General features: G+C 44.0%; 1 protein-coding gene across 3 annotated transcripts; it reads right to left on the bottom strand.

The window, feature by feature from the left end:
- Nucleotides 1-405: 405 nt before the first annotated feature.
- SCTR (secretin receptor) lies at nt 406-27,967 on the bottom strand. Of its 3 annotated transcripts, none has more exons than XM_077935302.1 (13): nt 23,589-27,967; nt 17,958-18,087; nt 15,984-16,094; nt 12,271-12,389; nt 10,868-10,965; nt 9,338-9,473; nt 8,175-8,328; nt 6,797-6,857; nt 4,820-4,886; nt 4,529-4,620; nt 3,373-3,511; nt 1,960-2,001; nt 406-1,873 (listed from the first exon to the last, which is right to left on the bottom strand). In XM_077935302.1, exons 1-13 carry the CDS (start codon nt 23,631-23,633, stop codon nt 1,691-1,693), a joined length of 1,377 nt encoding a protein of 458 aa, XP_077791428.1. In that variant the 5' UTR covers nt 23,634-27,967; the 3' UTR covers nt 406-1,690. The 3 variants fall into 3 exon arrangements, with proteins under 3 accessions (XP_077791428.1, XP_028599940.2, XP_077791438.1); XM_028744107.2 differs by having other exon boundaries at nt 17,958-18,084; XM_077935312.1 differs by lacking the exon at nt 23,589-27,967 and having other exon boundaries at nt 15,984-16,090; nt 17,958-18,084.

The raw sequence follows: 27,967 nt of genomic DNA, 5'->3' as shown, positions 1-27,967 counted from the left end.
TTGCTTGCTCGCTCTACCAGTTTGAAGGCTCTTGCACTTCTGTGGGCAAGGCTGCAACTCTGCACAATAGAAGAGAAGGCCAGGAATACACAGCCACAAATTATGAGTAAGGAGGAGTGCTGGAATCTTCTTGTGAGCTATTGCCGCCCATGGAGGAAGAATTTGCTGCTTCTCAATGAGTATACATTGCTCCCGAGAAATGGGGGGGGGGGGAGTCCCTGACACCCATTCCCTCCCCAATCGGGCTAGCTGTGGCTCCTGCAGTTGCATCATGTGACACAGGGGCATGATCCAGATGGTACAAATGAGCAACAGCACAGATTTCACCAAGGGAAGGGGAGAGAAAGCACTTTGCAGAGGCAGCCGTGAAAGCAAATCAGATGCAACGACCCAAGCACACGTGCCTGACATTTGGAATAAGTTTTTAATGGTGTGATCGTCTCCACTAGTCAGCCTGGCAGAGTGGTGTTGTTCCATTTGTGCTGGACATGATACAGTTGAAGTTCTGTCGGCTCAAGCTCTACTGGCATGCAGTCAAACTAGATGACCCTTTGAGGTCTCTTCCAACTCTATGACTCTAAGCCATGTTTATCTACCTATATGTTTATATAAAAAAATACAGACATGCAACCCATTGAAAGTAATAAAGCAGGTAAGAATTGCACATTAACCCCACTCATCTGCTCAAGAACAGTCTTGCAAACACATCTAACTTAGCTCTGGCTTTGGCAAGTCTACCTGGAAAGAGTTCAATAGTAATACATCAGCCACTACAAATAACGCTCTGCATGTGTTTGATGTCTTTTCTGGTTTGGTACCGAGATCATTAGCTGGGCCTTCTCAGCTTATTGAAGAGATCATTGTACGATGGGAGGAAAAGGCAGTCTGTAATATATGCAAAACGCAAGATGTTTAGGGCTTTCTAGGCACCTTGGATTAGCCCCAGAAGACAACAGGAAATCAAGGTAGACAATGGAGAATAGATATGGCACCCAGCTTCCTTATTCTTGAAACATCGAGGCAGCCCTTCACAGAATGTGCTACAGCAGTCAAGCCTCTAGATTACAAAAGCATGAACAACAGATACATGGGCTGACAGACACATCATCTTCTGAGAAAGTAAAGTAATTAAAAAAATATTCCCACAACCATCATGGCAGCTGAATGTCCAAGGTCCAAAGCTGCAAACCTGTGAGATCTAGTTTCGGTGCTGATCACAATCCATCGTTGAATCCTGCAGCCAGTTAAGGGTGTAATTTTTTGCTGTGTGTGTGTGTTTTAAAGCTTGTATTCTACAAAGTGTCTCCAGACAACACAATGTTTCCCCAAGGAATTGCAGCTCATGAGTCATGTCTTGTCCAAACTATTCAATGCCGCACAATATTCAGCAGTACAAAACAAATCAGAAAAGCCCTTTAATCTGGCACTCACACCCCACTAGAAAATGGCATCTTAGAATGGTGTAGTCAGAAGGGAATCTTCCACCAGGAAACAAATCTTCATACATCTTCTTTGTAAAAAAAATAAAAAAAACCCTCCAGGGGATAATAAAGATTCTGGGCACAGACAAAGCCAGACTCCGCGCACAGCTAATTAAGGGGCAAATATAGCTTTCAGATCCATAATCTCAATTCTTGAGCTTTCCAGTTCCCTCCGAGTGAGCAATTAGTTCTTTCCTGCACAAGATCCATCACATTTGACTCAGATTTGGGGCAGAAGGTGCCCTTTCCTCCTGGGGGCTGGGCTTCATCAGCTGCAGCACCTGGGTGAATCCACTGACATCATTTGGAAATGTGCAGCTGTGATGCTTCTGCGAATGAATGTGTTTTCTTAAGTGCCACTGCCGCCATTTTCTGTGGATCTCCTGCTGGACCTAAACAAAACATTATGGGGTCAACATGCAAATAAGAAGAACACGTATTTTGATTTTTAGTACATTACAATCTATGGGAAACTCACCTCTCCGTTAAGAAAACAGTAAAGCACAGCCACAGCAAAGCCCTGAGAACAAAAGAGGCCCGTGTCAGTCATGAGATATACAACTGGAAATGGCAGGTCGGCACTCCAGAATAAATATAGAAGCAAGAAAAAGCTCATGTAGACCTTCCAGGCACGCAGTGTGCTGCCAGATGTGAAGAAAAGACAGAGTGACTTACAGAGCAATCTAAACCAGGGCCAGAGAAGAGTGGTCTGTCTACTACTGCATCCCAAGTCCTGCCACCACAAACTAGTCCGGGGCAAGAGGTGCGGGGGGGGGGGAATCACACACACATAGGGGCCCCCAAAGGGCTCGGCCCCCTGAAGCTGGTGCCCCTGGTCAGGGCAGAAGGTGGCGGTGGGATTTCCACCATACCACTCCCACGAGCTCCAGGATTAGAAAGCTGGAGCAGCTTTGGAACCAGTGATCCATGGTCAGCTCTGCTCTATCCCTGCCCCATAACACCCCATTTCGGGGGCCCATGCTGGTTAATCACCTGTGCGAACGCTGCCATGCGTAGCGTCTCAAGTGCAATGCTTTCTGCTACCACAGCAAGTGTGGCAGCAGAGGTCACCTGTGTCATATGTTAAGCCCCTCCAGCGGCAAAGATCCATGGGTTAGGATTGGATTGTTACACAAGAGAAATTATATATTTTGTTGGACCAATTGGATATTTTAGCAGTTGCAGTGTTTTCAAACTCACGCAGGTCCTTCTTGCAACAAGGGCATTCTGAGAAGAAAGTGAGGCATGGGGCAAGATGGAACAGGTCCTTGTTATAAAGACGGTCCTGCAAGGTGACATGAGAAATACTGGACTTTATTCCTAAAGCAGGCATGGCTAAACCCGTTTGGATTAGGGACTCACCTGCCCTCTCCCAATTTATGAGCTGCCCAAGACCCAACAATTATGTTGGTGAAAGGTGGGGGAGAATCGACAGCACTGGGATGGGCAGAGACCAACACCCTGATAGGGATAAAGAAAAGTTCCCTCCCCGGTCATCTAATCAACCACTTGACCAGTGGAAAGAAGGTAATAACCTGTCCTCCTCAATTGATCTGCCCAGGTCTGAGTGTTTGTTCACACTCTCTGTGTATGTAAAAGTATGAATGAGAGAGAGTGGTGCAACCATATCCACCACTGGCATGCAACCTACAAAAGATTTGCCAAGTGTTAATGTGGCACCTGGGCCAAAAAAAAAAAGCATTAGCCAATAACCACCCCTGTCCTAGTTACCTAAGAATTCCAGTTACCTCTTTGCATCCTGTTTGCTCTAGACACCCGGGGGCCTGGAAAACATTAAGGAGGTTTGCCAAAACGGCCTGTTTGGATTGCAAAAGACGGGTGGGGCTTCTTTCATCTGAAGATGATGAAGACCTTCCAAGGAACAGATTACCTGGAAAGATCCGATGGCTTTTTCAAACAGAGCTTGAATCTCCATGGTGCCGTTCGTGGTATCGAAAGGGAAGAAAGCAAATATGATGTAATGGACTCCAAAGAGAGGGATGAGGATGAGTGTGGATTTAGCGAGTCTCCTAGGAGTAAAGACAGAGATAACAGAACAAAACAGAAATGAAGAAACGGCCTAAAGAGGGTGAGCTTCATATTGATCTCAGTTTGTAGGCAGAACTATCCCCTCCAGTAGCAACAGCAGAAAACGCAAAGGGAAGTTTCAGGGGCAGTGCAGGTCTGCCTTTAAAGATCAGCAGTATCACTAGCGCCAGACAACAGGTCACAGGGTCTAGGTCCCAGAAGTCCCTGCAGCTTCTGTTTTTTTATATATTGGCAGCAGGCACCATGGACATCCTCCATGAATCTATCTAAGCTCCCTTTAAAGCTCCCTAAGTTAATGGCTATCGTCGTCACATCTTCTTGAAGTGAATTCCATAGTTTAAACTCTGTGCTTTGTGAAGAAGTACTTCATTTTCTCTCTCCTAAATCGCCTACCTCTTCAGTTTCAAGGGATGGCGCTTAACCAAAGTACAGTGGTACCTCAGAAGTCGAACGGAATCTGTTCCAGAAGTCTGTTCAACTTCCAAAACATTCGGAAACCAAGGTGCAGCTTCCGATTGGTTGCAGGAAGCTCCTGCAGCCAACTGGAAGCCAAAGAAGCCTCATCGGACGTTCAGTTTCCAAAGAACGTTTGCAAACTAGAACGCTCACTTCTGGGTTTGCGGCATTCGGGAGCCAAAACAGACGAGTACCAAGGCATTCAACAACCAAGGTTGTTGTATTACAAGAGAGGGGAGGGGGATTTTCTCCATTGGCTTTCAACACACTACGCTCAGGGCTTTGCATCCAGATTTGTGCTCTGTTGCTGCTACTATAGATGGGGATAAGATCTTTCCAAAAGGAGCACAAGCAGACCTGGAGGCACTTTATTGGGGTGGGTGTCCTTGAGGCAGCTAATCAGACAAGTTTATCTGGGTGATACATATCTTTGCATATATTTGCAGGCAAACAGGTAAAACATCTGTGCACAGGTATCTCTTGCTGTTGTGCTTATGTGTGAGGCTGAGGGGTTTTTTGTTTTTTGTTTTAAGCTGTCTTACTTGTATTGACTGGAATCCTTGTTCCTTCCATCTGGCCATCTAAGTTTGCTCATTAGAATCCTCACAATATTAACAAACAAAACGAAATTGATCTGCAAAGAGAATGAAAAGGTGGCATTGACATTCACATATTTGAAAGACACGCATCAAATTTACTCTCTTCAGTTCGATCTTCATCTCAGAAATCCGCTGTGAAATGGACTTACAGCAATAGCATGAATTTGTTTATTACGGCCACAGACGAATAACATTTGGTACAAAAATAGAAGAGGCATTGTAATTCAGACTTACAACAATAGAAACTACCACAGGGCCTTGAATGAGCCACCGGGCATATGTAAGATGAGTATCCCAGCATCTGTAAGATAGCAAAATTCATTCATTGTGCTTTTCAGGCCAACAAATGCCAGCGAGCATCATGTTAGCAATATTTGGCTTCAAAGGAAAAATATCGCAAGGCAACATGCCCAGCAGATAAGAGCTGGCATCCATCCTGGCCTTTCAAATTATACCGGGTGGATGAAACTATTAGAATACTCAAGTGTGCAGAAAACAAGCAGGAAAAGCAGAAGAATACATTTGCATTTTACTGTGAGTCATGATTCAGAGGAGCTCAACAAATCGGCAATGCCCTAGTCGCCATCCTTTTTCAACTTGATGCCCTTCTTCGCCACTCCCATCAGCCCCGTCCAGCCTGGCCAATGGGCACAGCATGATGGGAGTTGTAGTCCAAAGCACCCCCAGGATGGGGAAGTGTACCCTGGTCTAGGGGTGGGGAGGAGCGGGATCCATCCAGACCCTGATCAGCCTCAACCTGGTAAGGGAAGTCCCAATGGTGTCAGGTGACCCATTTTTGCCTGTGCATTTTGAAATCAAACTGTGCAGGCAAAGCCACAAGGCTATGCATGCAAGCCCTGAGGATCAGCTGATTGTCTGGGCTTGCATAGCCCTGTGGTGACTGCAGGCAGCCTTTCTGCCCAGCTGCATCTTTACCTGCCACACAGCTGACCTCACACAGGACATCAGATGTGCAGCAGGAGGCTGCTGCTGGGCTTAAAACAGCCTTGTGGTTCTGGAGGGCCCCAGGCTAAGTAAGAAGACCAGGGCTGAGGTGAGGGCTGGCTGAGGACAGACTGAGGTTAGTAGAGTCTCATAGAGCAGCCTCTACAGATTCACCTGGCTCTCACTATAACCAGGACTACTTTTCTTGAAAAAGAGGTGCTGTGATCGCCTTCCTTATTCCCTTAGAATGGCAATGGCGCCCACCTGAGAGGTGCTGGAACTGAGTTCTGACAAGTTCTGGCTGGGGAAAAAAGCCTTGACTATAACACAGGTATATATGGCTGCTGGCCTGAAAGATTTTTACTTCTGATACCATATTCCAACCCCAGTCAAACGTCAAAGTCCAGAGGCCTCACAGCAATGCAGCTGAGTCAGCTTCTTATCCTTTGACTTGAGGTTCCGAAAACACTTCCTTGTTTTTCAAGATAATATTGTGTTTTCGTTTAGCACGGTCTTTGCAACGAGAAAACAACAGCACTTCACAAACAACCCAACTCCCCCTGCTGGATGGGAAATGATCATAAGCAAATTAACGCATATGCAACAATACGTTTTTTAAAAAAGAAGTATTTAAGGTTCCACAATAATCTGTGTTGTTTTTGATGCAACAGGCGAGGAACAGCTGCCCTTCTGGAATTTATTATCACAATAACTGCAGATACAGCTGCTTCCCCTCTTGCCATTTTAATACAGAGTCTTTCATAAATGCCCTGCTGCTGCTGCTGCTGCTGCTGCTGCTATGTGATGTTCAGATGAAAACTCTGCCTATTTTCTTTTATTGATAATAATAAAAGTATGAGTTCTAGATGACAAATGAAGGCTACAAATGGTTCTTGGAACAGAACAAAAGACATAAACATGGTTTGGAACCAGATTAACTGACCTGACTTCCCCAGCATAGAATGATGGCGATTGCTTGAGACAATATATGTCCGGATTCAGTTTTCACAAGGAAGCTGCAGATTTTTTTATACTGGCCAGGCACTTGTATAATGGGATACACACTATTTTTAGGTGTGGTTTGATCAGTATTAATTGCAACTGAACTGCTACTGTTATTCTCTTCTTTTCTCAGTGTCTCAGAATATTGCAAGAAAATAGGATTGCAGCCATTTGAAACCAGCTGTCAAAGGTTCTATGGGGACACAGCTGAGGCAATGCTAATAAATACAGAGCATGGAAAGATGTAATGGAAACACAACTTACCCAACATTTTCATGTAATAGTCTGGCCGTGACCCATGCAATTGCAAAGAAAGTTGGAGTGCCTGCAGTAAAGAAAAAAAGAGGACCCCCTGGTCAACCCTTAAGGCTTTTCCATACTTCCTCTTCTCCCGCTCCTTTCGCCCACAGCAAAAACCACTCTTTAGTGCTCAGTTGGAGCAAATAGCAATTCAGGTGTTTTGCGGATTGCCCTTTGTTCCAACTTAGAGCTAAAGACTAAGCAGAAGTGTGGGAAAGCCCTTAATCATACAACGCACAAGAAATCATAGCATTGTAGAGTTGGAAGGGACCCTGAGGATTATCTGGCCTGCAAAGCAGGAATATGCAGCTATCCCATCACCAGCTAAATGAATATTTTGACGCATAATAGCAAAGTCCTGTGGTTCTGTGCCAATCAATTTGAAGCAAAATGGGAACAACCACAAACCAAAGAGAAGTTCTCCTGATACAGTGGTACCTCGGGTTAAGAACTTAATTCGTTCTGGAGGTCTGTTCTTAACCTGAAACTGTTCTTAACCTAAAGCACCACTTTAGCTAATGGGGCCTCCTGCTGCCACTGCGCCGCCGGAGCACGATTTCTGTTCTCATCCTGAAGCAAAGTTCTTAACCCGAGGTACTATTTCTGGGTTAGTGGAGTCTGTAACCTGAAGCGTATGTAACCCGAGGTACTACTGTATACCCAGGGGGATATGAAGCTATACACAAGCACATGTTTCAGTTCAGTTGTCCCCAACTCAAAAGGGAACAACAACAAAAAAGAGCCTGTGGAAAACTGGCTGCTGAGGACTATGCATGCATATTATTGGCTTCTTTGAAATGTTTTTGTTACCTCAGCTGTGTAAGCAATACATTCTGCCCCCGCAAACCCTGCTCCATCACACACCTCAAAGCTGTGCAAAGGATAGCGAGAGACAAAAGGAAAGCAGCGAGTGGGGAGGCAAGAGGAGGAATAGAGGGAGGGGAAGCATCGAAAGAAGCAATGTAGCAAAGAGGACAAAAGAAAGAGAAATAAAGCAGGAAGCAAGAGCAGGGAACGAAGATGAGGGAGCCAGAGGCTGTGTACACACCACACGTTTAAAGGACATGACTTCCCCCAAAGGATTCTGGGAACAGGAGCTTGTTAAGAGTGCTAGGAATTGTAGCTACAGCTCCCAGGATTCTTTGCGGGAAGCCTTGTGCTTTAAAGTTGTGGTGCCAGAGATGGAGTGAGACAGGAAGTGAGAGACACACCAAATGAGGGTAAGCAAAGAAGAGTGCAGGAAGGCAAGGGAAGCAGAGCAAGGACTGAAATGGAGTCACTGGGGGATAATACTGTGCAGCATTCTGTTGCGGCTCCCCCACTGGTGTCAACTGGTACTTACCCCATCCCAGAACCACAAACCACCAGAAGAACTTTCTTTCGGAGAAGAAAGACATCACCAGCAAGGTATGAAGATAAAGCCCTTCCACAAGAAGCCAGCTGTAGTTAGCCATGATACAGAAGTTAATGAAGACCATGATAATCTTACATCGGCCCTGAGGAAAGAGGAAGAGAAGCTAAACAGCATGTGCTTTGTCTCCCTTCCCTAGGCATTTCACAGTCCCGCTCCCAAGCTTCACCTTGCTGTGTCATGCTTTATTTATCACCGGTGTAAAAGTTGGGTTGTGGTTGTTACAATTACTACACTCATTTTTGTCATTCTCACTGTAGATTTTGAGTGATACACAACTAAATCACACACAGAATAGACCTGTGGGAATCAATGGACTGAAGTTGCTTAAATCCATTTATTTCAATGGGTCTGTTCTGAGTATGATATCATGGGATATAAGTCGCTATTGCCCATGTATTTTATGTATTGGTTTGGATTGTTTTATTTCTACCACTAGCATCCATGTTTAAATGTATACTGTATTCTTTTTTTTAAAAAAATGATGTAAAAGATTCAAAACGTTATCTTTTAAAATCAACAAGTCTGCAACAAATTATTATTGTTTAAGTCCTGAACAGTTTTCCCATTTCCCATTTTCAAACCTATTGCCAATCACAGAGGTTCACATTCACTCCCTTGTGAAATCTTGATAAGAGCTGATTAATGCACTTCAATTCATTTCCTTGTAAAGTGCCATGATGCCACACGACACGTTATCCAAATTGTGTTTAAACACGTTTTGCTCTTTGGTTTCTTTGGCCTTATGATTATTTCATTCATTTAGTTTGAACATCCACCCCTTGTGCTTGTGGTATTCATAAAACCAAAGAACAACTAAATATATAAACAATATATTATTTATGTTCAGACCATACATACATACACAAACAAGCAGATGAACAGCACACTCCTTGGCATTTTTTACTCATAGGTAAATCCTCAGTTTTCAATGGGTCTGCACCAGGGAAGTTCACATAAGCTTGCACCTCAAGTCTGCCATTTTCTCTGACAAAATGGCTCACAGGGATGGAAAGGAAATGTAATTCTCAGGCACCTTTCTTCAACCTGTGATGAGCTGGACGGTAGGCGATATTTATAGGCTTCTTCCTTACCATGTGTAACTCACAGTAGACTGCATTGTCAGTGTCTTCAGAAAGGGCAGGATCTCTGATGAAGTTTGCCAAAGCTCGCAAAATGAACGATGCAAAGAGCTGCATGTGGATGCAATTTCTCGTACAGCGAAGCCTTCTGTGGCCCAAAGAGAAAAGCATCAAGACACTTTCTAAACAAGGAACTGCTTGGGTTTCTTATCAGACATATGAACAGATCTTATACCATCTAAAGCAGAATCAGACTATTGATCCATCAAACCCATCTACTCATGGGTGTAGCCAGGATTGGGGGGGGGGGAGAACTGACATGATTGGTCAGTTAGTTAAGTATTTCTATGGTTTTACTTGATCTAGGGGGGAGGAGCTACCCTTCTGCCCCCCCTTGGCCACACCCATGTATCTGCTCTGACAGGAAACTGCTTCTCCAAGATCTCAGTCCTGGAGATCTCAGTCTTGCTACTTGAAGTCACTGAGGATTAAATATAGGGCCTCATGGATACAAGGCAAAGTGTGCTACCACTCAGCAATGGTCATTCAAATCAACAGGAACCTCATCAGTACTCTGCAACCATCCAATACCATTGCCTGATCTGATAGCATCATGAAGCAAAACTGACGTATTGATGGTAAAACTGAGAACTGTTGGACTGAAGATCATCTTTCCCACAACACTAGGGTGAGGAACTTGTGACCCTCTGGATGTTTCCGGAGTAGACCTCCCTGACTCTTGGCCATGCTGGCTGGGGCTGATGGGAGCTAGAGTCCTACAGCATCTTGACAACTGTGGGTTGCACCCCTGCTTTAATAGAAAGGCAAAAGAACTAATAAAAAGGCAATAAAAAGGGGGGGATGCAGTCGTTGCTTCTTTGCCAGGCTTCATCAGATCCACCTGAAAAACTTATCCAATGAGCAGGATATCCACCTAACATACAGATCGTCTTCCCAAATCCACAGCTTAAGTTTTAAAACTTAAGTTTTTTCTTCTACCCACTTGAATATACACTTCTGCCTGTTGACGTTTGAACAGAATGTACACTTCCCCACTGTTACTGTGCAAAACAGGAAGCCCTTTCAGAATGAATATCTGACGAAAGATCAATGGAACGGCTTTTGAAATAACACTTTATTTCACTATTCATTTGGGGTTGTTTTTTTTCCACAGATTAACCAGGAAGTAGAAACAAATACAGTGGTGCCCCACAAGATGAATGCCTCACAAGACGAAAAACCCGCTAGACGAAAGGGTTTTCCATTTTTCGATGTGCTTCGCAAGACGAATTTCCCTATGGGCTTGCTTCGCAAGACGAAAACGTCTTGCGAGTCTTGCGATTTTTTTCGCTCCCCCCCTTTTTCTAAGCCGCTAAGCCGCTAATAGCCTTTTAGCCGCTAAGCCTTTAATAGCCGCTAAACCGCTAATAGGGTTGCTTCGCAAGACGAAAAAACCGCTAGACGAAGAGACTCGTGGAACGGATTATTTTCGTCTTGCGAGGCACCACTGTATTTAAAAAGGAATGAATAATTCTTCTTCACCTGAAAGAACCCAGAATGCCCAAGGCAATTGTCAGCACCACCAGAGAAGCGCTGGTTCCGATGGTGTACACAATCTCCAACTTCCTCAGGTAAGAGACCTGTCAAGAAACAACCAGGTACACTCAGTCCAGGCAGAGATGTGAATGTGTAGGAAACCCACTTGTCTCAAAAGGAGTGACAACATGTCTTTTTTCAGAACATGCTGTCCCATCATTTGTTCTAAAAGCACTACCATGAACTAATTTGGCTTTGCCTGCAATCAGAGTGATTAGAAAACACTGCCCCAGGTAGAATTAGGCTAGATTTAAAATTTAGACACACACAAAAAAAAGCCCACAGAGGGTTGTAAGTGGTTGACAACATATTTAAATTGTTTTACCATTGCCTACAGGTTCAGTATTCATGTGCCAGAAATCAATGGCCTGGCAGTAGGCTTTGCTTCCATGTCAACTGCGCTTGTGTATAACTAGTCCCAACTGAGCGTCAGTCACTTAAAACAGACTGCTGTCGTATAACGAATTTTTGAAGGGAGAAAGGCTCTGTTTGTACTGTATTATGACTGAATAATACTATGTTTTGTCACCAGGTGGGGCTATTTGCAACACCTTTTCCTACTCTGCTCTTTAGTGCTGTGCTTCAAACCCGAGTAAGCCACTGGCGGATGATAAATGCATAGGATGAAGGCAGGTATCTAAAAGTGTGGTATAGGTGGCTTGAGCGCACTTTTTCTGCTGCAGAACGAAAACATATGTATTTACGATATTTCTATATCCCACCTTTCTATGCCAATCTAAAAACAAGTGCAATAAAAGTACAGCCTAAAAACAAAACAAACTACGAAGCAAAGTCAACAGCAGCTAAAATCAAACAAGCAGCAGTTTTAAAAGCACAACAGAAGACAGAGCCATGGAACTGGATTCTCCTCCTCTCCTCTGGCTCCAGTTTTTGAATATCAGCAGGAACCTCATCCAGAGTTATCAGGAAATGATGCAGATCCAAAAGAGTCTGGTGAGAGGATATCCTAATGGGTTTTCCACCTGTGGTTTAGAGGGTCAATCTAAACAAGCAGAAATACCCAGGAATACAGAGAATGTGTGCTCAAACCACTTCCACCCCACTTCTGATGCTTCCCGATGACCTGCCCGTTGAGCATTCATACTGGTTTGTTTGCAGGAAGGTTAGATGACATTCCTTTAAGGCGAATGTCATCCCACATTGCCCAGTGAATTTCTCCTTCACTTTCCTTATCACAAAAGGTCATGTTTTGGGGAAGCAGGTTTATTGTGAAAGACCTTCCAATCAACTATAATTGCCCAACCTGAATTTTCAGTATTGAATTCCACCCAAAAACAGCAACCGTTTGAAAGTGCCCATAGGATACTGTACTGATTATTTGAACTTACCCTACGTTGCCACGCAACTATAGGAGCATTAATCTCTTCCACATTTAAACCACAAGCAATATAGGGTCTTGGATATTTTTCCGACCAGCCATCTTTGGTGCAGTTACGATATATAAACCCTTGGTTTGCAATGACAGAAACAAAATAAGTCATACAGTTAGTAGTTGCAATTAGCACTGGTGAAAGCAGCTATTATACAGTAAATACACATTCAAGGCCACATGGTGGAGTCTGGAAGTTTTTGCTTCCCTTTTAGATTACCTGCAGCTTGCTGTGATGTCAGAACCCGGGCAAATTGTGGTTCATCTTAACTATGGTTTGCTGAAACAAGCCAATTTCAAACTGTAGTTTATGAAGCTGGCTTGTTTCAGCAAAGCATTTTCAAGATTAGCCATTAGTGGAGCAGAAAATTGTTTACTGTTCTTAAACCACGGACAAAAATAGCTGTATTCATTATGTTCCAAAGAGATGCATTAATCCTGTTATGTTTAAGAGCAATTAAGTGACTCTGTCTGAACACAGACATTCCTGCTTCTGTCTCTGTTTTACTTTTTTTGTTTTACAAGGAACAAAGTTCATTGTTGGCACCATAAAAATAAATGGTTCCCAAGAATGAAAACATCATTTCAGGATTGCAAGTGTGGAGATATATCACACAACTGGTTACACTTACGCTGTGGTTGTTATGGCATGCTATGAACCATAAAGCACTAGCATCAGTCACCTATAGTATAGTAAATGGTATGCAGTTAAATCCTAAGTACTGTATATTAATTGGAAGTAAGTCTCACTATGTTCAACGAGACTGACTCCTTTCTAAGTATACTTAGGCTTCAGGTTGTTTAAAATGTAACTGAAAGATCAGGGCCAAGGTGAGGTGACCACCTTAGGCAGCAGGATCCACTGGGGCAGCATATCTGGCCTGCAAGGAACACATCACATATAGATCTTTATTACTTCCTGGTTCCTGATACAGAGCTTCTCATACTCTTCCCGCTTCTTCCCTGACAGGTACGCTCGGGTACCATTTTGTGGTTCACGTCTGGTACCAAAATGTCTTGGGGCAACGCTGTGGTTGATCAATATGTATTTAAAGGTTTTCTTATCACCCTTCATCATTAAAGCAATCAAGCCCAGAGCAAGCATAACAAATCAAAACAGCAAGGGGAAAAAGCCAATAGCTGAGTTGTTTCAATTTTACCAGCTCCCTCTAGCGGCTGAGTTTTCCATCTGCAAGCAGCTGGTGGGAGAGTCTGTCTGTCTTCCCTGACCTGGTGCCCTCCAGCTGCTCTGGAACTAAGAACTTCCATCCATCTCAGCCCCAGCCAGCAGGGCTGATGGGAGTTGTAGTCCAAAGCAGCTTTGCAGTGTTCCCAGCGATCAGGCGACAAGCTGCTCGGTGTCCCTTTTCCAGACCCTCTCAAGCAGGCTGTTAAGGTGCTGAATCATAACACCTGAATTGGGAGAGGCTGTGCAGTCCTCAGATGCAGTGGTGAAGTGGATGAGGAAGAACCAGAAGAGCTTGAATCCTGACAAGACAGGGGATCTGTGGCTAAGTGATTCCTGTCGCCTCTACAGCTCCATGCTCTGGGGAGCAGTTGCAGCAACAGAGGACCACTCCTCCTCTGCCAGTTTATGTACCTTCCTCTGCCGGACTGCATACACGCAGCTGGAGACTGTGCTCGCATGGAAACTTCCTCTGCTCATCCCTTTTCAATTCCCTCCTGGTTCTGGGAGACAGGAGATTGTGGGGAAGCAGGTGGGCCCTTCCCTTGCCTGACCTGCCTCTTCCTCCTCTTCCTCCAACCCATCTGGTGCTCCACCAGCCTCCACCCGCCTCTGATTATTGCCTCCTGGCTGATACAGGTCCCCACAAACCACTGCCCCCCTCTCCTGAGTCAGACTCCACCTGCCCTCTGCCCTGATACACACTTGCCAGTCCCAGAAAGGGTCTTCTGGATCCAGCATTGTCGATGGAGGCTCAGGTAACCTTGGTGGCTAGAAGCACCTTTCTGCAGCTGCAACTGGTACAACTGCTACAACTGTTTCTACACCAGGAAAACATAGCCACAGTAGTTCGCGCATTGGTTACTTCAAGACTGGGCTACTGCAATGCACTCTATGTGGGGCTTCCCTTGAGCTTGATCCGGAAGCTGCAGTTAATGCAGAATGGTGCGACGTGATGCTGACAGGAGTGAGTCCTTGTCTGCATATAACACCTGTGCTCAGAGACCTGCACTGGTTGCCAATTTGCTGCTGGGTCAAGTTCAAGGTGTTACTATTAGAATATAAAGCCCTTAAGAGCCAGTTTACCTTACCCTATATGTCCACTCAACTGCTGCAATCTGCAGAACTGGCACTGCAAAGGTGCCACATAACACCCATTTGTAACAAATCAGTATTTTAGGGTGGCAGCTCCTACTATTTAGAACTCCCTATCCATTAACATCAGGCAGGCACCTTCAATTTACTGTACTCTTTTCGGTGCCTGCTAAAAACATTCCCCCCCTAGAGAAGCCTACCCAAATATGCAGAATGTTTACATGGGTTTTAATGTTTTTAGCTTATCACTGATCTTAATTACCATCCAAAGCAACCCTTCACTATGGCTCCATGAAAACACGACAGAACAAATACATCAGGCAGGAGCCGTCTTTCCTTGTTTATATTATGCTTCGTTTTTATTCCCGTGGACCAGAAGGGGAAATTACCACTTCTATCTGTGTGTTTATAGATCCATATCTATATCTATATGAACAAGCAGTTTCCTCAGAAGCACTCTGCGGGCAGCCCATTATGTTTCTCGTTTTGCAGATAGGAAGCCTAAAAAGTTTCATTGTTGGGATCTGAGCCCTGATCTTGGTCCAAATTCTCTCCATGTGTGGCACAAGAACATGAGAAGATGATTCAGGCTACAGATCCATCTGAATCACCATCCTGCTGCACACAGTGGCTAACCAGTGGGAACCCTACAAGCAGGAGATGAAGGCAACAGCCCTCTTTCCCGTTCTGGCTCCCCAGCAGCTGGTGTTCAGTGCCATACTGCCTATGAATCCAGAGATTATGTATACAACCACCACAACCAGTTGCCCATGATAGACGGTGGATTAGTCTAGGAATGACAATTTTAAAAATCCAAATAGGTTGTGCCACTTGTCAAATTCTGATTGACGTCACAGAAAGAAAAAGCCAACGTAACAGTTACAGAATTTACACTCTGGTCCGAATGGGATCCTGGAGAGGAATTTACTGTTCACCTGCTCGCCTGGGGTGAACAGCAAATGCCCCACAGGGGAATAGGCAAGGAGCAAATGCAGAAACCTGCTATGCCTCCCGATGCCAATCAGCTTATGGGACATCCAGCAACATCCATTAAGCCAAGCCCCAGAAGGGCTCTTGGTCTGTGACCTGACTTTCTACCTCTTTCTTTTTTTCTTTTGTGATCCTTGGATGAAGGGTGGTATATAAATTTAATTAATAATAGTAATGATAACTCTGTGCAAGGCTAAGATAGCAGCATCAGACGTTTCTGGAAGCAGCTCCTAGATTCTAGGTAAGATTCTACTCATGTGCCTTTCCCTAGAAAAATAGTACATGACAAACCGTATTCTAGCCTGTGTTACACTGAGGACTCAGCCTTTACTCCTTGACAGGGTACAAGGAAAGCCTGGCATCAGACAGTGCCTATGGAAGTGTTATGTTGTAAGTTTTACCTGTTTTCCCAGTTACCATTTGGAAGGCTTTGGGGCAAGGAACGCTAACTGTTTGCCCAATGGAAGAAGACAGCCAGCAGGTTATATTATCCCACATTCCAAGGCATCTGTCTAGGAGTCAAGAAGAACAACAAAAGTTACATACCTCACGCCATCCAGACGAGGAAGAGGAATGACCACATTCTGACCCCCAGGCCTGAGGTTCCTCAACCCTGCTTTAAGTACATTTCTACTCCTCATTTTCCATTTGTTACACCTATAGTGGAAATGATCAGTATCTTATCTTCTGGGAAAGCTTGTGGCTTCTCTAGGGCTGTCACAAATTGTGATGGAAACTCAAAGTTTAAAACTCCCAGATTTGTGCAGGCATTAGCGATCATTTTTCACACACACACACACACACACACACACACACACACACACTTCTGTCCAGAGTAGCTTTTCCTCTGTTGAGGGTCCCTGCTTCTGATGGATTAGCTGGAAAATCAGTTTGGCTGATTCTCTGAGCAAACCCCAGAATTTTGGCCATCAGTGCTTGAGATGATGTGGAGGGGCTAGATGGCAGCTCTACTCACTGCCAACTAATCTGAGCAGCCCACTTGGCATCATCTAGGCACTGCAGGGGCTACAAGGAAGGGAAAAACCTACCTACGCAGCAATGCCTGATGTATAGCAGCGCTTCGTATCATTCCCTCTGCTGCCACCACCACCACCACCCGACGCTACAGGTGTTTTCCAGCTGGTGCAAAAATACAAAGGGCTCCTTTTATTTATTCTGAATCTTCACATGCTCATACTTTGTTTTAGACTACTTGGGTCTGCTTCATGTAGAGCACAGACACCACGGGAATTGGCAGCCTACAGGCATCCATTAACTAAGCCAAGTGGGCATTAATCAGGCAGTTCCAGGAGCATTTGAGAAGGAAACTGTGATGAGTGTGCTGGGAATAGGGAGGAGAAGTGATCTTGTTCAATTGTATACTATTGTGCCCCATATACATATCTTCTGGAGTAGGCATTTGTCATTCCTAACAGAGGACCCCCATGATGCCAATGGCATATAGAGATAAAGCATAGTTGGGGGGGGGGGGAGATAGATGACAGACAGGGCCATTAATGTCAAAGGTTCCCACAGACCCACTGGATGGCTATCACCAGACTTCACCTCACTGATAAACAGGAAGGGCAAGGACACTGTGTTGTTTATTTAAGAAATGACTATATTAATAAAACGTCATTAATCAAGACCAGGAGGAAACAGATCAATACTACCTTTCAGCCAGCCATTGTTCTGAAATCTCTTTCCCAGAAGTCAACCATTCCCTATCCCACCTGAAACATGCACACCCACATTCACTCACCCAGGTCTCTGTGGACACCATACTAGGGGGAAATATTTTAGTCTAGCTACTAAATACAATACAGTGGTACCTCAGGTTAAGTACTTAATTCGTTCCGGAGGTCCGTTCTTAACCTGAAACTGTTCTTAACCTGAAGCACCACTTTAGCTAATGGGGCCTCCTGCTGCCGCCGCGCCACTGGAGCACGATTTCTGTTCTCATCCTGAAGCAAAGTTCTTAACCCAAGGTAATATTTCTGGGTTAGCGGAGTCTGTAACCTGAAGCGTATGTAACCCGAGGTACCACTGTACTCTCTGAGCACACTAGATTTGATTCCATGCAACACTGAAATTTTTGAAACTGGAGCTTCCTTTTTCAAACATTATACAAGAAGCACAAAAGCAGGATGTGAGTGAAACGAGGCTGAAATTAGTCTAGTTTTCTATCAAAAACGATGACAAAAAGAAACAGCTGCTTCTTCATTCCAGAATCCTTGATGCGTATCCTGGTATCTCTGATGACTGGGACTTTCCTAGCCTGCCATCTCTGTTTTGGAAATGAGTCCCACAAGTGAACCCATGGCTACAACATCAGCCTATTTTTTCCTTACGCACGCACACACACACAGTTTTACCTGAACTCCGGAGCGATTCATTTCCAGTTGTCGCATTCACTTCTTCCTTGGAGAGGACCAAGCTGCAGAGTTCTTCCTCTGTTGTCATAATTTTCATGATTTCACATGATGAAATAAAGGCTCTGACCTGCTAGTTGAGAAAGCATTTGCTCTTTTATTGGTCAGTAGCCAAACACACACCCTACAAAACATCCACATAAAGGTTTATGGGCAGGTTACAGTTACAGTTATAGAAATAGATGGATTCCTAACAGTGCAGCATGTTAAAATCAGAGAATGCCCTTTGAAGTTTTGCCTGCCCTTCTGAGCTCATTTTGAACTCACTAGAGCAGGAGTGGGGAACCTCGGGTCAGGGGATCAAATGCAGCCCCTCCAGGTCTCTGGCTCTGGTCCTTGGGGCTCTCCCAAGCCACTGATTTCAGTGGAAGCAGCTGAACTACACCAGTTTCATGTTGACAGAAAAAGTCTATGTCATCAGGGTTAGATTGCAAAGGGCTTAAGTCAGCTTCTTTCACTGAAAAGATATGTTCATGAATTAGAGGGAGTTTATACAAAAGCCACCCCAGATTAGCTTGACACGACCTGCAGCAGGTATAGTCGAAAGCACACTGGGGCTTTGTCCTATAACAGCGGGATATCCTTGTTTCCCCTTAGCACATATTTGATTTGCACTGCTTTGAGCAAATTCCATGCCATCTGCACATTTATCTAATGCTTTTAATCTAATGTACATTGTAAACTTGCATTAACACATCGGGTTACGATACCAAGGTAACCCAGCCAGTTCTTGAAAATGTGTGGGCAGGATTTGTTGGTCTGCTGCTCCTTCGATTGCCTTTCCAAAAAAAAAAAAAAATCTCTTTCAAATGAATGAACCCTTGCTGTTTGCCATTCGAACAATATCGGAACAGGATAACTATGCACACAAAAAAGAGAGAGAAGAAGAGGGGAAATCCCTCACAACTGGCAGCGGAAAAGGCAACCTAGACAGGAACAGCCCTGCTAAAATTCAGGATAACAAATGTGTGGAATTTCCATTCCCCCCCCCCCCGCTCTTTTCTTTTGTTCTTTTCTGCACACAGCAAATCAAAATGGGGCGAGTCTCTTTCAGTCTTAACAAAGCCAGTCCTGCTCAGCTATAGCAACCATTCCAAAACTGGCCAGTGTTAACTGCAGACAGCATACATTTCATCAGTGTTAGAAAGGTCTCCAGTTAGCAGTGACAGACACAGGAAAGCAACAGGTAAACAGATTAAATGCTGCAAACAAGGCTACTGCTCTTATTGGGGTTTCATTTGAGCCTTGGCCCATAAAGAAGGGCTGGAAGTTGACTAAATAGATTGAAATAGATTATCTGTATGCATTTTGGTCAGCTCATTTCTTAAGTTTGCATAAATCTGCCTATAGGTTGAACATATCACCTCCTAGTTAGGAATGTAGCCTAAATTTATTATTTATTAAAAAAATATTTACAACCTGCCTGACTGTAATCTGTACAGTTTTAAACCATAAGATGTTCAGATGGCCTGGACTGGTCCCTATGGCAAGTGCCAAAGAGGCTGTCGCACTTAGGGGGTGGGATATATCTGATAGATTATAGAGGTGGCACACATAGTCCTCGGGTTTATTTTCTTGTGTTTTTAAGGGCTTCTTTCTTTTCTTTGGCTGGTCATTTGAGCAATGACAGGAGGAAGGGAGATCCTCTCTTACCTGTCAGTCACTCAGCATGGAAATCATAATACTTATCCTAACTTATTTGTGACAGTACTTGACTCCAGGCGAAGATGGAAACACAGGAGGGAAGGTGCCCCTTTGCTTCACATTCCAGAGAAGCTTGGCGAAGAGCAGGGGTGTAATCTAAAAACACACAGATTTGCAATTGCCTAAAACTAGGAAAGGGAGGGTAGGGTTCAAACTTTGCACAATCACACCTAGAAGGAAGGTGTACTCTTGGGCCCTCACTAGGAAAAGGGAGCAAAATGTGGGGATGGTTGGCCTGCTCAACCACAACCATGGCTCATGACATTGGGCCTTACGTCAATGAACTATTACTCATCATGAACCATGATTCTTGGCTAGGAAAACTGAATTGACAGCCACACTCTCAACAGTCTTGACAACTAGCCTTGCATTTTAGAAGAGGGAGCTTTCTGGATGACAGCAAGTACAAAAAAGGCTTCCTTTCTGTCTGCAGACATAGAATAGAGCTTGGAACCATCTTTGGTGGAAAAATGCCTCAGCAGGGTAGATAAAGGTAAAGGTACCCCTGCCCGTACGGGCCAGTCTTGACAGACTCTATAGGCCGGGAGCCGGCACCGTCCGCAGACACTTCCGGGTCACGTGGCCAGTGTGACATCGCTGCTCTGGCGAGCCTGCACCAGCGCAGCACACGGAACGCCATTTACCTTCCCGCTATAAAGCGGTCCCTATTTATCTACTTGCACTTTAAGGGTGCTTTCGAACTGCTAGGTGGGCAGGAGCTGGGACCGAAAGACGGGAGCTTACCCCGCCGCAGGGATTCGAACCGCCGACCATACAATCGGCAAGTCCTAGGCACTGTAGTTTTACCCACAGATAGAGCATGTTAATCCCCTCACAGCCACCTGTGTGTCACTAGAAAGCCCTGTTACATGCTTTGAGAACTATGTGTCCAAGCTCTGAAATGGAAAATAAACCAGAATATATATATATATATACACCAAGCCATGACCTAAAATAGTCTGATCGCTCTGTTTTGTTTCCAAACCAGATGAGTTCCAATGAGAGAGGGGGATTTTTACCTTGCCTTGTTGGATATAAACATGTCAGAAAATGTAAGCATATGCGTATTTTGGATCTGCTAAGATATCTCAGTCGGTGGAGCATGAGATTCTTCATCTCAGCATCATGGCTTTGAGCCCCACGTTGGGCAAAATATTCCTGCATTGCAGAGGGTTGCACTAGATGACCCTTATGGTTCCTTCCAACTCTACAGTTCTATTATTCCAGCGTAATGGGTTCGGATGTTATTCAGCTTGAGTCTGCCATTCTAAATAACAAGGGGGCGCTTTAAAAAGTAGCTCAAGCAACATGACTGAAAAAGGTAAGGGCACAGCTCTCCTGCAGGCAGCCAGGATTCCTTTATGGTTGTGTAAAAAAGGGTTAGCTAAGATAGCTCAGTGTTGGAAATGTGAGAAGGACAATGCTTTCCTGAAACATATGTTTGTACAGTGTTCTATAGTTATTAAGTTTTGGGAGAAGGTGCTGGACTGTGTAGCTATGACTGTGCAGAAAAAGTTAAATCTTTCAGTGGCAAATATTCTATTGAACTATTTACCTACTGTATGGAAATTACAAACGGGACAACAAAAATGGATCCTGCACGCCCTAATGGTGGCCAAGAGCTTGATATTGAAGAACTGGAAAAGTAAAGATATGATACCCTTTAATCAATGGGTTGGCGATGTGACATCACTCGCAACCTATGCACGGACTGCTTATAGGCGCAGACTCTGTTTCGATAAATATGATAACATCTGGAATGAGTTTATACAGAATGCAGTAGGCTATTAACATTTACCTAAGTATTAGGATAATAAGACTATAAGGGAGTATCTTCTTTTCCATGTGTGTTTGTGTGTGTATCACTTTTAGATATATTTTTGTTGTTCTTTTTCCCCCCTCACTTTTCCTTTTTTCTGTATCACTTTATATTTTATTGAAGTATTTTCAATTAAAACAAATAAATATATATATATTTGAAGTTATAGAGAGTAAGTGAGGCACAGCTGATGTTCTGTAGTGGATAAGCCTGTAAGACACAAGTCAAGAAGTCCTGCTTCAAATCTTGTTTCAGCAATGAATTCCCTCAGGGAAGCCACTGTCTTTTAGGATGCTTTCACATTACTGCCCAGCTGTGCATAGCAGCATTGGCTTCAATTGTGTCAGATTCGTTTCTGTCTGTGTACACACCAGGGGGCTTTCTCGTGCCTTTACTCCATGCAAATGTGTTCACAGCTACTTGTGTGATGTGAAACAGCACATCAAAGTTGTATAACAAAGTACAGGATGGATATGGATTTCGCACAGCATTCTATGAACACAGATTAGAAACCCAACACTGGAAATGCAGAGAGAGAACTGTAAATAAGAGGGTTAATGTATCCTTAATATCAGCCCCCCTCCCTGTATCTGCAGCAGTAAGAACTGCTGAGGTAATATAACACTGAATTGTTAGACCTCTAGGTTGTATGTGGTTGTGGTGAGTGCACACCACAAGAGAGATTTGAGTGGAATCACTCATTCAGTGCACCTATTATCCCAAGCAGCGTGGCTAATCCATGCTCAGTCATGTGCCAATTTCCCATAATTTTGCAGATTGGGGTGGGGAGAGATGTAGGCTCTGCATAGGTTGTTTTTTATCTCAGGAAATCGGTGCCAAGTAGCTACTTCTTTTTACATCATATTTTAAACAAATGTAAGACGTTATAATCACAAAAGTTAAAGCCAACCTGTGGGAGTCATTGTTTCCTATTGCGACAACAGGTCTAGCTATGTTTTTAAGCTAAGCAACTTAATTGGCGGATATTTGTGTGTGAATATGAAAATCTGGTTATACAGGTCAAATAATACCCTTGTTTCCAAACTAATAGTCTGATACACTGTTGTACTTTGAGCAATAATTTTACCCAATCCTTAAATAATATTGGATACCTCATTTTTTAAATATTTGAAATGGATTGATTAAAAAAATGTTTAATTACAAACTCTATATATTTTAAATTTTGTTTTGGGTTTTTTTTAATGTTTTGCTCATTTCCACATGACATTTATTCCTCTAGCCCCAACTGAACAACACTGCATTATGGAAACAAACAAGCAAGAAATAAAATTTTGAACAGGTGTATGTCAACAAAGCTATTTATTTCTCATATAATTTAGTATATCAGTTACAATCAATAATGATTATATAAAACATAAGCAAATATGCTTTTAACCAGCAGCTGTCTCAATATGGTTTATGAAGATAAAGAAAGCAGCTGTCATAAAACTTACGTTTATAGACTGAACAAATCGGGAGACTATCCATTCAGCTAATCCCCTCTGCAGATGCACAGCACTTAAGCATTCTAGTCCCCATAGCACACAGAAACTATTTGAGGACAAGACTGTGCTACGTGGTCTGAAAAGTTTACTTTTCCACTGAGCACACCTTTAGGGAAAGAAACTTTTCCCAAGGAAAATCTCATGCATTCCTCAATTGAAGCTGCCAGTGTGAATGTGCTCCCCTAAAATAACTAAACTCCAATCTCCCTTCTAAAGCACACTTTTCCTATCCTCTCACCGCTTTGCTGATGCATCAGAATGTTTTGTATGGGACATACAAGTTTTTAGGGAGTTTCATGTCCTCTCCTTGGGGAATGAAGCTCAGAATTTTTCCAGCTTTATCCCACAGTGCTTTGTTTATTCAATAAGAAAAATGCCTTGGTGTTCAGTAGGGCTTACTCTCACAGAATCGTATATATATATAGGATCAAAGCCTTAGTGCATCAACCAGGCTCTCACCAATTTCTCCCCCTTTCCCTTTTCAGCGGATGGGCTCTTGTGTGTGTTTGCAGCAAAACAATAACACAAGGCTCTTTGGTTACTTACAGTTAGTGTCGAAGAGGAAAGGATTATTATTACGATGGTCCACATGTTCAGCTGTTGTCTGTCTCTTTCATCTCCCAGGCGCAGGATCAGAAGTCATTTCAATGGGCAATCCTCAGCAGGTTCTCTCAGTCTGTTTCCTTGGCTTCCTGAGCTCGCCTCATCTTTCGCCGGTGCTGTTGCTTCTCTTACTGAGTCCCAGGACGGCTCTTGGTGCCTCTTTGAAGCAGGATGCTTGACACACACCTTGCACTGCAGGCAACTCTGCAGTCCATGCCCCAGATACCTTCATCACCCGTGCCCCCTTTCATTACTCATTGTTATCGCTGCACTTAAGCAAGGAAAGGTCAATCTTTTACGTTCCCACGGTAAGGGCAGCAAGAAAAGTTCTGGCACAGATGTCACAGGAACCGGGGGGGGGGGAGATAATTTAATATCCTGGAGACTGGAAGGAAGCAGGTGAGCACACAGCAAAAAAATTTAGTGGGATGGGGTGGGGGGAGAGCTTTGCACAAGGGGATTCAAGCTGTCCAAAACGCCTCTGCTATTGTCTGCCTGGAATGTTGACTGGAGAGCACAAGGGAAAACCGATGGAGAGAGACTAACTTCAATGGAAATGAAAGCTCCACTCCTGCGGAGCTTTAGTAGGAGCAAGCTTTAGTGGGTGGGTATATGGAATATGATTCATTGTTCACACTCACGTGGGTAGGGATGCAAGTACTCCCTGGAAGCTACATATGGCGACAACTATATTGATCTAGTGTAAAAAGTAGGGCAACAGCTGCCACAGGTGCAGCCCATGCCTAATCACATTTATTCAAGACTTACACATCTAAGTAATGGTGCACAAAACTGCATCCTTGTATTATTGACTTTTGGGGGGAGGGCAGAGTTATAACCTGGTAAAAACATTTCAGAGCCCTCGACCAAAATCAAACATATACAGATTATGCATTTCATGCCTCCAACTCTTGAACACACATGCTTATTATCAAGTGTGAAATTTGACTACAGATCTGAGTCCCCGTTCTTGTCGTGTCTTACTGCTGGCTTGCACTGATTATATTTGGTACAGTGTTACCTCGGGTTACATACACTTCAGGTTACATATGCTTCAGGTTACAGACTCCGCTAACCCAGAAATAGTACCTCGGGTTAAGAACTTTGCTTCAGGATGAGAACAGAAATCGTGCTCCAGCGGCACGGCAGCAGCAGGAGGCCCCATTAGCTAAAGTGGTGCTTCAGATTAAGAACAGTTTCAGGTTAAGAACGGACCTCCGGAACGAATTAAGTACTTAGCCCGAGGTACCACTGTATATGCCATATGCTTTTTTTAATTGCAAGCAGGATTGCTGCCCAAGTAGCCCATTTTAAAAAGGGTAGCTATGTCCAGGAAGGGGATATTGCACTCTAGAATGTTTTACCTGCCTGCATTTCTGATATTTGATCTGCCACAAAATGTTAATCACTGTGCAGCAATACAACAAATGCAGAAGAAAAAAAAAGGAAAGGCTAATGTAGAATTAAATTAGAAGCATTCCTTTTCTTATAATGCTACAAGATCCATATTAAATATACTTTGGGCTAATATTATCAACATCTGTAGGTACTGAGATGATTTGCTCCCTCAGATATTCTGAAGAATCCAGAACGACGTTAGTAAACCGCAGAACTGGTCCAGCAATTTCCCTGTCTGACCGGCCCAAAACATTTTGATGTGTCACGCAAAGGACAAGATGGTGATTTCCGTCACACCAATTCCATATTGAAAAGCTAACCAGTTGGACTAATTTAAACAGGACAGCATTCTTTACTGCACCTCAGGGCAGCAGACTAGCTTAGAAGGCACAGGGCAAGCTGTCTGGCTCACACAACACTCTGTCCACTCTGCATGCCTTAGCATATGAGGAAGCTGCCCAGTTCTGACCAATGGAAGAGCTAGCCCTGTAAAATCCCTGTTGTCCCCCCAACTTTTTAAAGGCCTAGTTTGTGGCAATTCTTCTGCCTTGCACAACACAACTGGTGCATCAAAGATTCACATCCATATTGGCGAAGTACCTTTGCTCTATCTGGTGCAGAGGAATGGTTCATGAGACAGCTAGTGATGTGGTTGATGACGCTTCACCTTTCTGCAATGTTTGCCCTGCATTTAACAAAAGAATCTAACAAGAGCTCCCTGGACTGGGCCAATGGCCTATCTAGTCCAGCCTCCTCTTCTCACAGTGGCCAACCAGGTGCCTAAATAGGAAGCACACTTAAGCCAGACCTGAATACAAGACCATTCTCTCCTCCTGACCCCCAGCCATGAAGCCCTTTGGAAAATTCCAGAGATCAGGTATTTGAGAGAAGGAACAGGACAACAGATTCCGTCTCCATCGGCAGAATTTTAACCTGCTTTGCCTGCTTGTATCTTCACCATTACAATGTCCTGCTGCAACACAGTTCCTTTCCTGTTACCTTTCATTGCCCTTTTTCTTAACATTCTCATTTGTGTTTCATTTTTGAATTAGACAGGTAGTCTACTAACAAAATAATGAGACTTTTGTTTTGCTTAGAATTGCTATGGCTGGCTATTAAGCACCAGTCACATCCCCTTGGCAAAGGCAAGGATGCATCATAATAGTCAGAAGTGTTTCTGTTATAAGGTGGCATATGAGGCAGCAGTTCCACCTTCAGGTTGTAAGGTCATCGTCAGATACTACAGAGAGCAAGGCGCCTTCCTCTTGCTTGTTTTGAACTTCCAGGTCATGCATATAACACAGGGCCGGATTTAGGTTTGATGAGGTCCTAAGCTACTGAAGGTAACAGAGCCCTTTATATGTCCAGCTGTCCTTTGCCAACAACAAATTGTCGCTGTTTTTTGTGTTGATTTACTTACATCATAGGATCCTACACCACACAAAACACTATTGCTGTATGTAGGTTTTATTCTATTTGTTTTTTATCTTAAATTTTGGAAATGTACATCCAGGTTTTTCCCCCTGTAAATTTTTTTGGGGGACCCCCAAGAAAGTGGGGCCCTATGCTATAATTTGTTTACCTTATACGTAAATCCAGCATTGATATAACATGCAGCTAAGGCACTGCTTATCATATCACAGTTACATGTAGAAGCAAGGTGAGGGACTGTTGCACATAACTTTTAAAGGTGCGTGTTTGTTTTCTTCTAGTGCAGTGGTTTTGCAAACCTTATGCCTTCAATGAATGCTTTTTACATCAGTCAAACCCCGAGGGTCTGCTGTGGATCTGCTGCATGTTGCAAAGGATTCTGGGGCCAGCTGGGCCTTCTCCACCACCCTTCAACAACTGAACAACCTCTTATATATCAGGGAAAGGTTGCAGACGGAAATCGGGATTGATGGGCAAGCTGTATTACATGGAAAACTCCCTACAATTCTTACTGATAATCAGAGAAGCTCTGACAAGCTTCCAGGGTCCCTGGAGCTACAATACTTGCAATAATTAATGTCTAAAATAGGGGTTGGGGAGGGGGGATATAATCTGACCAACCCTGGAAACCCCTGTTTTGCCTTCTAATACTAGGTGTGCAGATGCTGGCGGCTGATATGCCTGGAAGCATCAAAAGCTACCATATGCCAAGTCAGACCATTGATCTATCTAGTTCCGTACTGTCCAAGAGTTAGATTCTGGAATTGGTTTTGAATTGCAGAGGCAACCCTGGAATATAAGGAATGAATACTACTATTACACATAACTGCTGCGGCCGAGCCTGGACCTGGCCTTTCACTTCTGACGGAAGAAGGGCCACAGCCCATTGGGACATCATCTGCTTGGCAAGCAGAAAGACGCAGGTTCAATCCCCAGCACCTCCAGGTCGGACAGGGAAAAGACTTCTGCCCCAAACCCCAGAGAGCGGCTGCTAGTCAGTTCAAAATTAGCCCGGTAAATAAAGCCACTAACATGCTGGAAGGCAATTTACAGATAACAATAAGTGTACTGCTAAAAACATACCAAAAAAACCATTAAAAGCAATTAGCCATGGAAAGAATTAATCTATTGAAACCATACCAATAATTAAAGCCCTTTCATTAAAAGCAGTTTCCAAAAGTACAAGCGCCGGAGGAGAAACCCATGTCTTTCCCATCCTCCCTTCCAAACTCACTTCACTAACCTGCTCCAACTAATGGTACAGCCCCCTCTGTCTTGAAAACCCTTTCCGAGGTATCAAGCACGAGTTTCATTTTTGCTTGTAAGGAACTTAAAGCCACAGATTGAAGCATAAACCCGTGGGGAAGACAGAAAAGCCTTCTGCTGCCTGGCGGGCTTCCCTTCCTCGCTTCCCCCCTCCCCCCCGGCCGAGAATGGCACGGTCCGCAGCGTGCTGTGTGCCTCGGAACGGCGGGTTGGCGACCGGCTTAGCA

This window comes from Podarcis muralis, chromosome 1, assembly GCF_964188315.1.
Source record: "Podarcis muralis chromosome 1, rPodMur119.hap1.1, whole genome shotgun sequence".
Lineage (NCBI taxonomy): Eukaryota > Metazoa > Chordata > Lepidosauria > Squamata > Lacertidae > Podarcis > Podarcis muralis.
The sequence above is the reverse complement of the archived record's forward strand: the minus strand, read 5'-3'. Positions and strand labels throughout refer to the sequence as shown.